The 14793-nt window shown below is 41.4% G+C and overlaps 1 protein-coding gene across 1 annotated transcript in view; it reads left to right on the forward strand.

The window, feature by feature from the left end:
* The window catches only part of col7a1l (collagen type VII alpha 1-like), a 42676-nt gene that overhangs the window by 26562 nt on the left and 1321 nt on the right, over positions 1–14793 (forward strand). Inside the window, 45 exon segments of the mRNA XM_061075647.1 lie at positions 13–39; positions 124–186; positions 392–454; positions 606–623; positions 714–749; positions 832–870; positions 952–987; positions 1067–1201; positions 1364–1443; positions 1445–1664; positions 1817–1924; positions 2707–2751; positions 2990–3061; positions 3407–3463; positions 3998–4051; positions 4146–4196; positions 5307–5360; positions 5448–5501; positions 5595–5633; positions 5722–6034; positions 6128–6306; positions 6524–6559; positions 7180–7206; positions 7296–7355; positions 7697–7822; positions 7914–7985; positions 8116–8151; positions 8335–8394; positions 8668–8712; positions 8819–8854; positions 9638–9673; positions 9806–9862; positions 10173–10244; positions 10400–10471; positions 10561–10596; positions 10692–10772; positions 10871–10924; positions 11013–11066; positions 11157–11219; positions 11312–11374; positions 11481–11597; positions 12591–12668; positions 12904–12957; positions 13082–13130; positions 13521–13724. Of these exon segments, the coding sequence (XP_060931630.1) occupies positions 13–39; positions 124–186; positions 392–454; positions 606–623; positions 714–749; positions 832–870; positions 952–987; positions 1067–1201; positions 1364–1443; positions 1445–1664; positions 1817–1924; positions 2707–2751; positions 2990–3061; positions 3407–3463; positions 3998–4051; positions 4146–4196; positions 5307–5360; positions 5448–5501; positions 5595–5633; positions 5722–6034; positions 6128–6306; positions 6524–6559; positions 7180–7206; positions 7296–7355; positions 7697–7822; positions 7914–7985; positions 8116–8151; positions 8335–8394; positions 8668–8712; positions 8819–8854; positions 9638–9673; positions 9806–9862; positions 10173–10244; positions 10400–10471; positions 10561–10596; positions 10692–10772; positions 10871–10924; positions 11013–11066; positions 11157–11219; positions 11312–11374; positions 11481–11597; positions 12591–12668; positions 12904–12957; positions 13082–13130; positions 13521–13724 (3331 nt within the window).

Here is a 14793-nt window from a genome sequence, read left to right on the forward strand (position 1 = left end):
TCTCCATTCCAGGGCAATAAGGGAGACACAGGGGCAAATGTAAGTGGTTTTCGGATTTTTATTTAAAAAAAACTATTTGAGAAAATGGAGGTTGCAACTTTGAGTGTTTTTGTTCTTTCACAGGGTAAAGATGGCAGCAAGGGGGAGCCAGGACCTCCAGGTAGACAGGTGCTTGTCACTCCAGAGGTAAAAATAACCACCAGCGTTTCCTTTTTATTTAATCAACTGAAAAGCAGGTTTCCAATTTCTCTATCGTAAGAGTAACAGAATATTAAGCAATGCCGGCGGGTAATTATTACCGTGGAATGTTTTGCAGAAAACCATTGAAAACAAATCCATCTTGAGCCGAGAGTTTAACTTAACTGATCTTTTTACATGGATCCATTCACAGGGCGCCACCAACGACGACGTCCGCCAAGCCTTTCCAATCCCAATGGGTCCTCCAGGAGCTCTGGTGAGTTTATTACACCCAACATGTTACATTCTACACATCTGGAACTCATCTCATTTCACCTGTTGCTTTGGTTTAGTCATATTTTTCATCATTCAGTGATAATTTTGATATCACGATCCAATGTCTGACTCCTGTTCTTCTGTATGTTTAGGGTTCACCAGGAACAAAGGTAAGGTGGCAATGGGGTTTATAGAAAAGCAAATTAAATAACTGATATATTTCTCTTCTACTTCATTTTTTTTTTTTTTTATTTTGCCAGGGGGATCAGGGAGGACAAGGCCTGAACGGAGAGAAGGTAGAGCCGATCTGTGAAACCCTTTTAAAAACACGTATATTGACATGTTAATTACATTAGATTGGTTTCATTTTTTTCAAAGGGTGATGCCGGAGCTCCTGGAAAATCAATTGAGATGAAGGTGAATACAGGTTTTACTGATTCATCTCCTAGGACACATGTTCCTCATTTTGCATTATTAAGTCTTTGCCTCCTCCTGCAGGACATTGAAATCATGTTTGAAGCCTACGGCATACGGGTGAGTTCTGAGCGTGACTTTGAGGTTGACAGAGTTTCTCCCTTCTGAATGAAAACTTTTCATTCTTTTTTTTCCCCAGCTGCCTTTGCTGAAGGCTTTGATCGACCGGCTGCTGCAGGAAGGAATAGAGGAGTTGCTTCATGTGCTCGGCACCGTCAAGAGCACAAAGGAAAAAACAGACACTCACACGTCCAACGTCATCACCGAGTACAATGTACGTAAAAGAAAGTGCACGTTTGAGAGTTCATTGATATCGAGAGGAAAGTCCATGTGCTGTCGCAGATTTAGCTATTTATGTGCTTTTGAAAGATGAATAAAGAGTAAACAAGACGAAACAACTCTTGAGATTTAAAAAGTGCTTCTGTCGTTTCAACAGAGTCCAGTGAAACTTGACCTCACCGGTCAGACGAGGTCGGACTTGGACGTCACTGAAGACCCAGATTCAACGTCAGTCGTGAGTAACCCCATCACACACTGGTTTCTTCCCATTCTTCATATCGACACTGTTGCTGACCCTCTGAACTCTGAACGTAAAGCAGCAGCTCGACAGGATTGAGACCAAGTTGAACGGATCCAGATGGACCAAGACGGTGGACGGAAACAATGACATAGTGTCTTCACTAAAAATCAATCGAACTGAAGTAAATTCTACTTATAATTCTACTACAGCTCAGGAGGTAAGGATCCTTTATCTTTTACAATAAAGAATTTTTAAAAAGCATATATATACATGGTTTCAAATAATTTTACTTGATCTTTTGTATTTATCGTAGTTTATATAATATTAAAACTGTATATGTAAATAACTTTATTAATCTGTGGATTTCAGACGGTTTCAGGATTATCCAAAACTGTGGTGGAGACAGTTCTCCTCACTCAGGACGACTCCCTGAAGAAAAGTTCAGGACAGAAGAAGAAGAACAGGGAACGTGGGAAGGTAAAAGTTGTAATGCTCGTTTTGTCATCAACTTGGTTCCCTCCCCCCCTCACCAGTCAAAACGAGCATGAGACATCTAAGATATAACATAGAGCATAAAACACTCATTTTAACAAGTGTAATTATGTTTCTCGCTGCGTTTAATAACTTACATGTATATTATTACAGGACCACACCAGTATTTCATGTTTGAGCTCAATCTAACTCCCTTCCAACTGTTAACTACAGCATGAACATGAACTTAGAGACTTTTGCTTGACTTCATTAAGAGACAACTCCCTCTGTCGTCTGTATTACCCCCTGAAAAAGTCTTTAACCCGCTTATTTATTTTACATATAAAGCCAATTTCATAAAATACAATAAACTGATAAATGCAACTATGAACTGCTTGGATCACAGTCTAGATAAGGAAATCTTATTTATATTGTGGAAAGTTATATTTATGTGCATTCAGCAACCAGAGAATATATCTTAAACAAATCTGAGACAATCTTATCAAAATGGTCCAAATAATATAAAGTTTAAATAAATGAGCTTAAAAGTGAGAAACTGCCGGTGTGGTCCTATAAATACATTTATACCTTTTATTTATTTTTTACTTGAACATCACTTTTAAACGTCTTTATTTGAAGGTTTAATTTTTGGCATTTAATAACTTCCCTTCTCATTGAATATCTTCTTAAACTTACAGTATCAACTCATATTGATCATCAACAACCTCTGACGCATGGGAGATCTTTGTGTTTTACTTTCTCTCTCTGACTGTGAACTTCTTAACCAGGGCAAAGGAAATAAAGGACGACATAAGAGGCAGAGACACCGCCTGGTAAATGTCCTTCATGGGGTCACACTAACCCCGGAAGACTTCACTTTCACTTTAAAAAATAATTATAACAAATTAACATTTTAATATATGACAAGTTGAATTAACCAGATAAACATAAAAGCATGCATTTGTCTTATTCTCTTAATATTGAAAGTTCTGAATGAATTTGCTTTATAATCGCTTGTTGATCTGCAACAGTATCTTCGTGTAATTGTTGTTGTTTCTGTTTTGTCCAAAGACAACTGGAGAGCAAGTTGAAGAAGAAGACGAGGAGTTTTATAACACTGAAGAATACGATGATGAATATGAGGTGGGCAGCTGTTGTGGTAAATGACTAATTCTCGCACTGTGGGAAACTTCTATTTGAGAGAAGTGTGATGACATGGGCTTGTCACAGATTCGGAGCGTTGTGGGTGCCTTCATGTTAACAGCCCTGTCAAACTCATAATCACCTTTGATCGCAACAGCATCTCAGGGGACTGAAAAATATCCCTGCCCACATAAAAACACAGGAGAGAGTTGATTAATAACACGCCCACGACCTGAATTAATCATTTGGAGTGAATTAGTTTGCCGTGAGAGTTCACTCACGCCATCCGCGGGGCTGTGAGCGTTTCAAAGTTGTAACGAAATTACTTTTTTCTTTTTGAAACAGGAAGAACTTTCCATACACGACTCTTCTACTCTACAGGAGAGCCGAGACAACAGAGAGGTACGATTGCCTGCAACATCTGTTTCAGCCGGACTGGGTCTAAATGTTCTAAATGTTTCTCATTTTTTATTAAAACACACACACACGCTCCATGTTTTTGATCGTATACAGCTTGAAGTCCAAACATATAAATACCCCCAAGAAGGTGATGAAGAGGTGAGTGTCATTAAATCTGGAGTTCAGACAATAAAACAGTTTCTTTCACTTTTGCAAGACACACTGATTTAATGTTCCTGAAGAATACGAAACATATATTCCTGTTTTCATTTGTGCAGTTAGAAACAATCTGAAATCTGAAACAAAACAAACCCAGATATTTGCTCACACATGTAGAAACATCACCAAGACACAATAAAGAATAAATAAATAAAACACAGTCAGACAAAAGGAGAGGAATGGGAATGGACTGAGACGGGTGGAAAGGAAAAGAAAGGAGAGGAAAGGGATGCAAAAGAAAGGAGAGCTGTAACTGGATGGGTTTAATTCAGATCTGCACATTTTTAAACCGCCTCTTTTGATTGTTTTCTCCTCCAGGCCGCCTCGACAACCACAGACCCCCCGTCTCAACCCCTGGAGGATGTGGAGGAGGTACTGCATCATCCTCGCCTCATTGGTGCTTATTGGAAATGTAGATTTTTTAATGTACTCAATATTCTTATCTGCTCTTTATTTTCATGACCAGGTTGAAGCGTCTCTGCCGTCGCCTCCCTTCACGACAGAAGAACCAGACAAGGTAGAGTTCTGATTTCACTTTGCACGGGCTTGAATCTTGCATGCGTGGGAATGCGATGCTCTTTTCATTTGCACTTAATTAAAGAGGCCTGGATGGTGATGAACAAGTGCTTGAATAAAGTGAAGGATGGGCTTCATTCCCTCTCTGCCACAATAAAGAAAATCCCATAAATAAACAAAAGGGGGCTTAAATGAAATAGAAAAAAAGCACTTGGCATCATATTTCAGGATCTCATCTTCTTTTCTGAAAATTTCACCAGTGCTAAATGGTGCACGTGTTTGTATAAGGCTAATGGACACAAACCAACACAGTTTATAATGATTTTCTATTAAACATGGACACATCTGAAGCATGAGAAAGAGCATTTTTGAGCAGCATGCTTTTAAAACTAGATTATGAGTGAATTACTGACCAAAACTTAAAAACGACTTTTCTCTCTCATTTTGTTTTTAAACAGGACTATACACTGACTATAGAGAGTTAATCATTCATAAGCGATCACACACTACATGGAGGGTGTGAATAAAACTGAACTGTGTCGCTGGCGGGGAGCTCCTGAACCTGACCCGAGGTTTTCACTCAGCGACGACGACACTCGCCCCCAAAAAAAGCCACGGCCATAACCAAACTCCCTTCTATGTATCCGAGCCATTTTCTAGGGGAGCTCTAGAAAACCAGGCATCACCGTAAACATCTGGAAACTGTGTTGAGATTGTTGTTATTCTCCAACTTGTTCAGTGTGAACACCAGTGTAGCTTCGACTTTACAGCTCCGTATTTATTAAGACAAATATTTCTCTGTAACAAAACACGTCTGAAACTTTATTTATTGAAATATGGAAAAAATGCTTGATTTTTTATTTCCACAAAATACTCAGCATATTATAACAGAACTATATTTCATAGCCAGAACAAACACTATTTGCAGTGGTGAAATCTTTCTCTGTAATATATACATGTATCCTCCAGTAAAAACAAGTTAAACAAACAGTCAAAGCAAATCTGTGTTTTTCTTTGTCATCGTTTTCCTGTCGCACACATCAAACTACACGAATCATCACAACTGTTGCACTAAACATGTTCTCGTGAACGTTTTGGGGGAACTCAACAGGTGCCTCAATCTCAACTGAGGGTGAGAAGAGGCGCCACCTGGCCTGATTTCACTGTAAGTAACTGCTTTTTTTGTGTGTGTGTGCATAAAACAGACTAATAGTAATACAAGCCAGCAGGAGTAATGGTTTTTATATTTCAGGTGTTCATGCCAGGCGCCCCTGGTGGAAGGAATCGGTTCAAGGAGGAACAAAAAGTAAAGATTTCCAACAATTTTCCCCCTCAAAAAAATCAAACATTTGGATCGAATTACACCAATTTCATGGTTGCTCTTTCGTTTGAATTTCAGCATCCGTCCTCTGGAGCTGCAGGTTTCCGCGGCTTCAATGTAGGTCTGCACTTTAATCAACAGCGCAAATAAAGATCATGAGCGTTAATCCATGTTAAGATGGTGCCACTTTTTTTTTGTTCCTCAGAGGAAGCAGGAGAACCCTGATCTTCACAAACAAACCAGGAGGGAGAGGCAGGAGAGTAGAGAGAGTGAGGTTCATGCAGATATGCAAGGTGGAGGAGGTAAAGAGACTCAAGAGGAAGATGGGGAAGAGTGGAACCTGGAAAAAGAGGAAGAAGTAGAGCCGGTTTATGAGGAGGAGGAGAGGAGCGGAGACTACGACTGGGATGCTGAGGAGGATGTGGATCGAGAGAGGGGAAGAGAGGAGGACCTGGAGAGGGAGAGAGAGAGGGAGCGATTGGAGATGGAGAGAGAGCGAGAGGAGCTGGAGAAGGAGAGTGAAGCCGAGCTGGAGAAAATGGAGCTAGAGAGGGAGACTAAGATGGAGCGGGAGAAAGAGAAAGTGGAGAGGGAGAAGATGCTGGAGAGAGAGAGGGAAGCCGAGAGGGAGAGGGAGGGGACAGAGACAGAGGAGGGGGAGAGAGACCTGGATAGGGAGAGGGAGGAGTGGGAGAGGAGGAGGCAGGAGATGGAGAGGGGTAGAGCAGGAGGTTATGATGAGGAGACTGGACAGCCTTACCCGTACCCTCCAGAGTATTTCTACCTGAAGGTGAGGACACAAAGTACAACTCAGGATTCTAACATTCAATGAAAATAAATCAGGTCAAAGTAGAAAAAAATGTCCAGTTTAATTATATAAGGACATATTTCTGATTTAACTAAAGACCCAGCCTTTTAACTATCTAACTGTTTTTATTTACTTATAAATAAAGCCTTTTATTTCTATTTTTTTGAATTCATTTTAATAACATTTGACTCTTGTGTAGGGACAACCAGGGGAGAACGGAAAACCAGGACCAAAGGTGACTGAACACAAAAATAAATCTCACCATCAGAAAAGGTGGTGAAGTTAAATGCTCCAAGTTTCTTGTTCCATCACTCTGAATATTACACCATGCTGAGCGTAGCCTTTTCTCATGCAGTCGGTAGCTTACAGGTTTAAGGTTAAAGGTCAAGGTCGCTCTTATCTTTTGATCATGTCTACATGGCAAGAAAAGGTGAGTGAACGTGTTTATCGTTTTATAATTCCCTGTAAAACGTATCCTTCCGCCGCGAGGGTTCGCTGACGTGATCGTAGCAGAGCAGGACTGACGAGCGAAATGTGCCATAAAAATATCACACTCCCCCCCACTCACGTTGCATCAGTAAATGACATCAGATCCTCTGTCGTCTTGAACTGTCAGTGAAGCCAGAGGAGTCAAAAGCTTTTGATGTCCCCGCGGATCTATTTTCAGTTTGACTGCCAGACAGTAGATTAAAGCCGACATTAGTAATTCCCCTTGTTAAACATGCTGACACGTCTGCTTTTTCCTATTTACTTTTTTTTTTCTTTATTTCAAACTCTTCTGTTTATTTGTTTTGGCACAAAGATGTGTTGAGGTATATTCCAACTTTCTGACGCATTTCTGTTTTCACTTTTCAGGGCGAAATTGGTGAATTGGGACAAAAGGTGAAAGTCGACTCACGATGAAGCTGCTTGTTTGTGGGCTGATGTTTTCTCGTGCGGTGGAATGACGGCTGTCGTTTTTGTTTGTTCAGGGGGAACCGGGTATCGGCCACAGAGGACCTGAGGGCCAGGCTGGTCCTCCGGGACACAAGGTGACATGTCCGTCCTTCCTAGTTTCAAAACATTAAAATATAACACAAGCATTCATTTGCATATATGACGTCTGCATTGAATCAATTAAGTTCACTATCTTCCCTCGCATTCAGTGTGATTGACGTTTCACCCCCTGCGGTTTTAATTTGGTGAACTTAATTGACTCACTGACTCAGTCGCTCTTTGAAAGTTTTGTTCGAGCTTTTGCTAAGATAAAGGGAAACAGACTAAGCAATTATTCAAGAGTAATAGAAGAGCTGCGCTAAGCAAGTGACTTTCAAACGTTTTGTCTCTTTTTTTTTCTCTCTGTCTCTTTCTACATTTTTCCGTTCGACCTCAGGGCGAGCCAGGTGAGCCTGGGCCTTCGGGTGCTCAGGGCATCCAGGGTATCCGTGGTAACACAGGCATCCAAGGTTCTTCGGGCCACAGGGGTCCGCCAGGGGATCCAGGGGAGCCGGGCAGAGACGTACGTCATCATGTGTAGTTTTTATTTGAATGAGAGAACGTTGTGTCACTGGGTGTAAAAGAGGAGTAAGACATTTTTTGTGTCGATGCAGGGTGAGCGAGGTAAAAGGGGGAAGAACGGATCACCTGGAGCTCCTGGACTTCGAGGACCACCTGGTTCTCATGTAAGAAAGAACAAATAGTACCAGACGTGTACTATTCCATTTGTAATATGTTGGAATTATTTTTCATAGCTGAATACCAGCTGGAAATTGTACTTAATGATATGTTTTTCTACCACTTTCTATCATGAAGGGTCCGCTTGGTTTATCTGGAGTAAAAGGAGAAAAGGTACATTTACTGCATGTGTGATATTTGAGTGGCATCTGCTTTTATTGCGTATAATCCAATAATCCTATGTACGAATTTAGTTTTATGTTTGTAGCAGTGACAGTGTGCTACTTTCATTCAATCTGTTCTGAGAGACAGAAGACTATGGTGACTTTATTTATTCTTGATTGTGTCTCTCATCAGGGGGACAGTAGTCCAGGAGAACCGGGTGCCAGGGGTGTGACCGGTGTCCCAGGCAGAAGGGTGAGCTGCCAGATAACTTCAATTTAAATAAAGCAAGGACTCATTCATTTCAGATTGAGCAGAAACAATTAGTGTTACAGTTCACGATCATGAAATATCCACCGTTGCATAAAATGTTTTACATATTAAAACATTGAGGTATATCATTGATTACGTCATATTTTTGTCCCCAGGTTAACACAATATAATCAAGTCTATATTTTATCACATTGGCTACAATCAGTGATGTTGGCGGACTGTGTAAAAAACGTTAATGTATTTCTTTTCCTTCAGGGTGAAATGGGTCCTCTGGGTGTTAAAGGATCTCCGGGACATATGGTAAACAACTAACAAGTCGAACCCATAGAAATGAGTGTAAAATCGTTCACTTGTGCACAACATCGAAAAAACAAATAATCATTTCTTTTATTTTTTCTCCCACAAGGGTTGGAAAGGATTACGAGGCAGCAAAGGAGAAAGGGTGAAGTTATATTGAACATTTTAAAACTGACATAATGGATGAAATACCGGCTACAGAGGTAGATTTTTGTGAATGTCCTGTTTCGCCAACATTTTAGAATTCAGTCGCATGATATTTAGCCTTTAAACCGAGGAACCTAACATATTACAACCACCAGGCAGTGCAGGAAGACTCACATCAGTGGAAAAAGGCCTCGTCCCTACGTTTAAACCGTCTGACCCCTTTCATCACCCAGTACGCTCAACCTAGATACTGAGTGTTCTTCTCCAATTATTGTAAAAACCACAGCGCACAAAGTAGCATGAAAGTGCTGCTATTTCCGAGACCCGGGAACATCGTGGCTTTATCTCCCTGCTTGTCCTAAGTACACATCACTCACTATTATTGTTGTTTGCGTCGACAGCGCGTCCTGAGGTTGGAGAGGAGAGGACAACGCTGGCATTTGAGGTGCTCTCGCAGACGCCTTTCATTTTCCCGAGATAGCAGTTTCTCATTCATTTCGAAGTACCGCCAGGTCCGGGCCCTGTCGATAGCAGCGATGTTAGTTGTCAGTCAGTCCGGCTTCATGTGCGTTTGTTTCCCTCTCGACTCAAGTGTCACGACTGAGATCGGCGGATCGTATTCAACTAGATTATATTGTTGTTGAAAGGATATACTAAAATGCCTCGAGGGGGGAAAACAATTTTCCTTGCGCATCAACATGGCAACACGAGATATGACGTAATCTGCATTGAAATAATCAGGAGCGGAAAGTCGTTTTTTAAGGTTCCTGTTTCTTTTCAGGGAGATGGTGGACTACCGGGAATCACAGGAGAGCGGGTACGATGATTTTCATGTTGCTCCGTAGTTTTAGGTCTTTTACTCCATGTGAATCTGAATGAATTACTTTATTATTTGTTGCCGTTTACATTTGTTTGCACCAGGAGGTCACTCTTGATTTCCGTCCTACAGGGGAGTGTGCTTCAAATCCAAGGACCTCGAGGATTTAAGGGAGTCAAAGGAAATCCGGTGAGATGACGAGAAGTTGCACTATACTTTTATATTTAAATACAGGGGGGGGAAAAAGCCAAAACAAACAAATGCTATAGGTTAAAAACTTCATTCAGAATGAGTAACCAATGCTTAAATAAATATTATAACTCACATACCTCCGACAAGGCCCAACCGTGTTGCACCAAAATACACACTAAGATTCCTTTTTTCATCACGACCCATTGATTATTTTACGGGAACTGCAACACAAACAAAGTAATAATCTAAAAAACACAGTAAACACCTACAAAGACGGATGAAGAGCTGAGTAGCTGTTCTGTTCCAGGGTGAGCGAGGTCCACCGGGTTTCGATGGCGACAAAGGAGAAAAGGGCGAAGACGGACCTCCTGGATTCAAGGTAATAAATCCTGAAGAAGATGAATCCTCCATTTTGGAGCTCGGACATGGAGTGATAGCGGCTCGGTGTCACTAATACCTGCCATGATTACGTCTCTGTCAGATAATCGTCAGCGACAATACATCATTATAATGGAAGGAATTGTTTTTTACAAGGGCTTGAAGGGTGATGCCGGCACCAAGGGGGCATTGGGAAGGTTTGGAGCACGAGGACCTGTGGGACAGAAGGTCAGTGATGTGTCATTGGAATATATTGACACTACAGCAATGTTATTTATGTTATTGAACTTTACGATATGCTACATTCTCTTCTGCAGGGGGATCCAGGAGAGCCAGGACTCAACGGAGTGATGGTAGATCAGCCTTTTTCAATTTACAACATTTTGGATGCAAAATTCTACAGCATTAAATTCAAGGAATCACAAGCAGTGGTATTTATGATTGAAAGGGTCGCAGCGGGGATCATGGAGTGGACGGGGCCAAAGGGGACAAGGGAGATGTAGGACTGCAAGGTCAAAAGGGTGATCAGGTACGCGGAAGAAAATGATCCAAGCAAACTCCATTGTCTTCATTTTCAAATCCTCCTTTTTAAATCTGTTTTGTGATTTTTTTTTTTTTTTTTTACAGGGCGACTCAGGGGAAGCAGGGTTACCAGGAGCCAACGGGGAGAAAGGAGAGAAGGTGAGACAGTTGTTATTTGTCCCAGTTCATTGAGTTGGACGTTGTTTATTTGTGTCGTCACATTCTGCCGTGTTGCCTGCTTGTCCAGGGTTTCAGAGGATTACCCGGACGCATCGGGAATCCAGGCCTCAATGGAGAGAAGGTTAGACCGTAAATTAAGTCTGTTCACACCTAATAAGATTGATGTGTAGGATGATTGTGACACGGTGAACATGGTGTCTCGGCAAAACAGGGAGAAATGGGGATACCCGGCGCCCCTGGTATGCCTGGACTGAATGGACTCACAGGTCGCAAGGTGAAGTGTTTCTCTTCCTCTCTTCCCCAAACATGTTCAGTGTTATTATTTCTTTATTTTACATTTGTGTTTTCCATCCTGGGTATCTTTAGGGCGACAAAGGACAAGGAGGGACCAGTGGTGTTGATGGTGAACCAGGAGTGAAAGGGGAAAGGGTCGGTAAACTAACATCACTTTTCATCAACCCACTCATTTACGTGTGGGTATCTTCCACTGTGCAAATAAACCAGGGTGTGTTTTTCTTCTTCTTGTTGAATTCAGGGTGCATCAGGGTTCTCGGGTTTCCCAGGTTTTAAGGGTTCAGCAGGGAATCTAGGCAGGGACGGAGATGAGGGGCAACCAGGGATCCCAGGTCCTCGGGGGGGCGGTGGGCCTAAGGTACAGTATACTAACTGCCTCAATGTATTGATTGATTATATTAACTGAGGTTTATATGTAAAACATCTCTAATACTGATATCCTAATGACAAATACATGTAATCAAGGTTTAATATTTTACAGTTCAACCATAAAATGTGTTTTAAATAAGAGAAAAAAAGCACAACCAAATATATAGAGGTAAGAAAATACTTTTTAATATATACTTCAAATATTAATACACATATTTTCTGTAATTTCAAAATAATTCATAATAGTAAGTCATGCAGGAAGGAAATACACACACATGATTCAGTCATAATTTGTTTTCTGGAGATACAGCAGGTTATTACCACACAAACGACGTCATTGCCAACCACAGACTTTTTCATTAGCTGATGAAGGAATGAATCAGCAATTTAACTAAATGGTGTAGTTGCAATATCTCCACTTCTTTAACCAAGAAGGAGTTGTAGCAACACTAAACAGCAATGGGGCTAATTCAGAAGCTACTATAGACATGTACTCTACAGATACCTACACCACAGATGAGACAGAAACATGTAGATAATAAATTTAGTGCAACTCTCACCCAGACTTGTGTCGCTCAGTCACATTTATGAACAAGTCCGACTTACAAGGAAAGAAGAACGAGAGTGTGATAGAACACGGAGAACAAGAAGTATGAGCTGAGGCTAATTACAGTCATCACCACGTCTGTGTGTTGAGTGGCAGCATGTGGTCTGTGTAGTGCAGCAGAGACGTGTCTTAATTAACACACACACACACACAGGTTTATTTCCGTCTGCAGCTTTCAAGTAATATCTTACTCAATTAGCTCCTTTCAGCTGCAATTACTAGACTCAATTTTGAGAGAGAGGGGACGGGAACCTCTAATGGAAGGATGTGCCTAATTGGTCTGTCTTTCGTACGTCATCAGATGATGCACGAAAAGAATTTCAAAGCTCCGATTTTTATTTATTCTGCGTGCGCTCTGTTTTTTTTGTCAAACAGGGGGAGAGGGGCCGAAGAGGAAAAGTGAAGCCGTGTCAGAAGGGAGCATTGGGGACACCGGGACAAAATGGACAGAGTGTGAGATTCATCAACAAACTGCACACATATAATACTGGAAGCCTATTTCCACCCGCTGTCGTCGTGTATTAAATTCTGGGAAAATGTCCAAAAATGCTACGTTGCTATATTGAGGAAAGTGATTAAAAAATAGCTGGATCCATCGCTTTATTCAAAATTGAATGGGTTCTTTCTGGGTATCTTCCCCTGTGTGGGTTCACCACAGTAACATGTCAATGTGTTTTTTTCCCTATAGGGCATAGTTGGGAGTACAGGAGGAAAGGGGGAGAAGGGAGATCCTGGACTCTCAGTACGTGTTTAACACAAACACACACAATCGCACCCAGACACCACATGTTTGTACAAATACAGACATTGTTATTCAAATGACGTTGTGAATTAAATGTCTTTGAATCCTGTGTTTCTCTGTTAAGGCTGAAGATGTGAAGGAGCTAGTCACGCAGGAGGTGGCAGATAAGTGTGGTAAGTGTGTGTGTGTGTGTGTGTGGGGGGGGGGGTTTGTTTGTGGTGGCGCTCCTGTGGCAGCAGCATGGCACCCGCGTGTGTTGTGCCATCTGTTATGTTCTCTCAGAGGAACACGCGCCATGGTGCCAGCAACAGCGGAGCCATTCACAAACACGAGACCGCAATTAAGTGGGACGTCTCACAGAGAATCCAGAGAATCCACGCGTCTCAAAGACACTGCTTATTTTCTCCGATGGTCAAAGTTTAAGGTCTCAGAAAAACGAGTGGATGCGAAGTTTGTCTCTGAATGTTCGACGTGCAATAAAAGTGTAGCACAAGATAGAATATATAAAAAACAGCATTCTTACCTTGTGTTCATCCATGTTCCTCCTGGTTTTATCTTTACAGGACTGGATTACAAGTTCATGGTAAGGTCAGTGGATCCAGATGGAACAACAGCAACGACTGACAGTAAAAGTGAGCAAGGAGATGTGGTGATGTCTCTCTCTCACGACGGAGAGGGAGAAGACGAATATGGAGACAGGGCGGAGGAAGTGGACAGTCCTGCCCCTGGGATCCTTGGAGAAGAAGGGATGATACCAAATCGCACTGGTAAACAAATACAGTTTGTATAGGTTTCTTACGTGTTAGCTGGATCCGAGGCCGTGGCCGAACACACAGATTCGTAGGGTGTGACTATAAATGTGTGTCAAGGTTTTACATGGTAACCACAAGTTTCATTCAACACATCATATCCCAGTTTGTTCCCCCTATGCCAGTATCTCCAGTGCTGTTGTCATTGGGGCCATCAGCGTCAAGACAGAAGCAAAAATCTGAAAGTTAAACAAAAGGTCATCATTTACCAACACAATATTCTAAAGAGCTCATTAGTGACTAAAGCCTCGGGGACATGATATCTGTCTGCATCCTGAGTTATTGTAGCTTCAGTGACCTTAAACCTAATCAAAGAGTGAGCCTGTCATTGCCCATCGTCAAAGTCAGAGTGATTATTGAGAAATGATGAGAACTCGTCGCTCTGTATACAGATTAATGAATGTTGCACAAGCACAGTGGGCCACACTCGAATATCAGCACATTGATGTTAGAAGTTAAACTTAGATCTGAATAACAATGGCCACTTGTACCAGCATCTGACTTGAACATTTTAAATACGAGACTGTATCTTTCTGCCAAGGCTCACGTCCTATCTCACCATGTTAAAGGAAGTGAAAATAAAGTACCTAGATTCGCCTGTTGATCTGGATTAGCTCCAAAATTGTACCACCCTGTGTATATTTTCATGAAATATGATGGAAATGGGTACTGTACTTTTTGCAAAGTCTTGCTTGCTGGAATTCAAACCTACAATAACTGACTTTTTGGGCCACTTGGGGGCAGTGTTAACAAGTTGTGAATGGAACCATTCATAACATTTTTAACTTGATATGTTTATTGACCAATCCAGCAGTTTGCTAGCTGCGTTATTTTAGCTCTGTATTCGTTGAGCTTAGTGAAATCATGACTTCACTAAAGCTTCGCTACACTTACTTTGATCAAGCTGCTAAAATGTATCCTTTTATAATTACAGTGTATCAGACGACAATGTGATATTTTTGATTTTTCTCTTTGATTTCTGGTTTTAGCAACAGCAGGTTATTGTCATAATACTACTAATAAACTG

The sequence above is a fragment of the Limanda limanda genome, chromosome 1 (genome assembly GCF_963576545.1).
Source record: "Limanda limanda chromosome 1, fLimLim1.1, whole genome shotgun sequence".
Lineage (NCBI taxonomy): Eukaryota > Metazoa > Chordata > Actinopteri > Pleuronectiformes > Pleuronectidae > Limanda > Limanda limanda.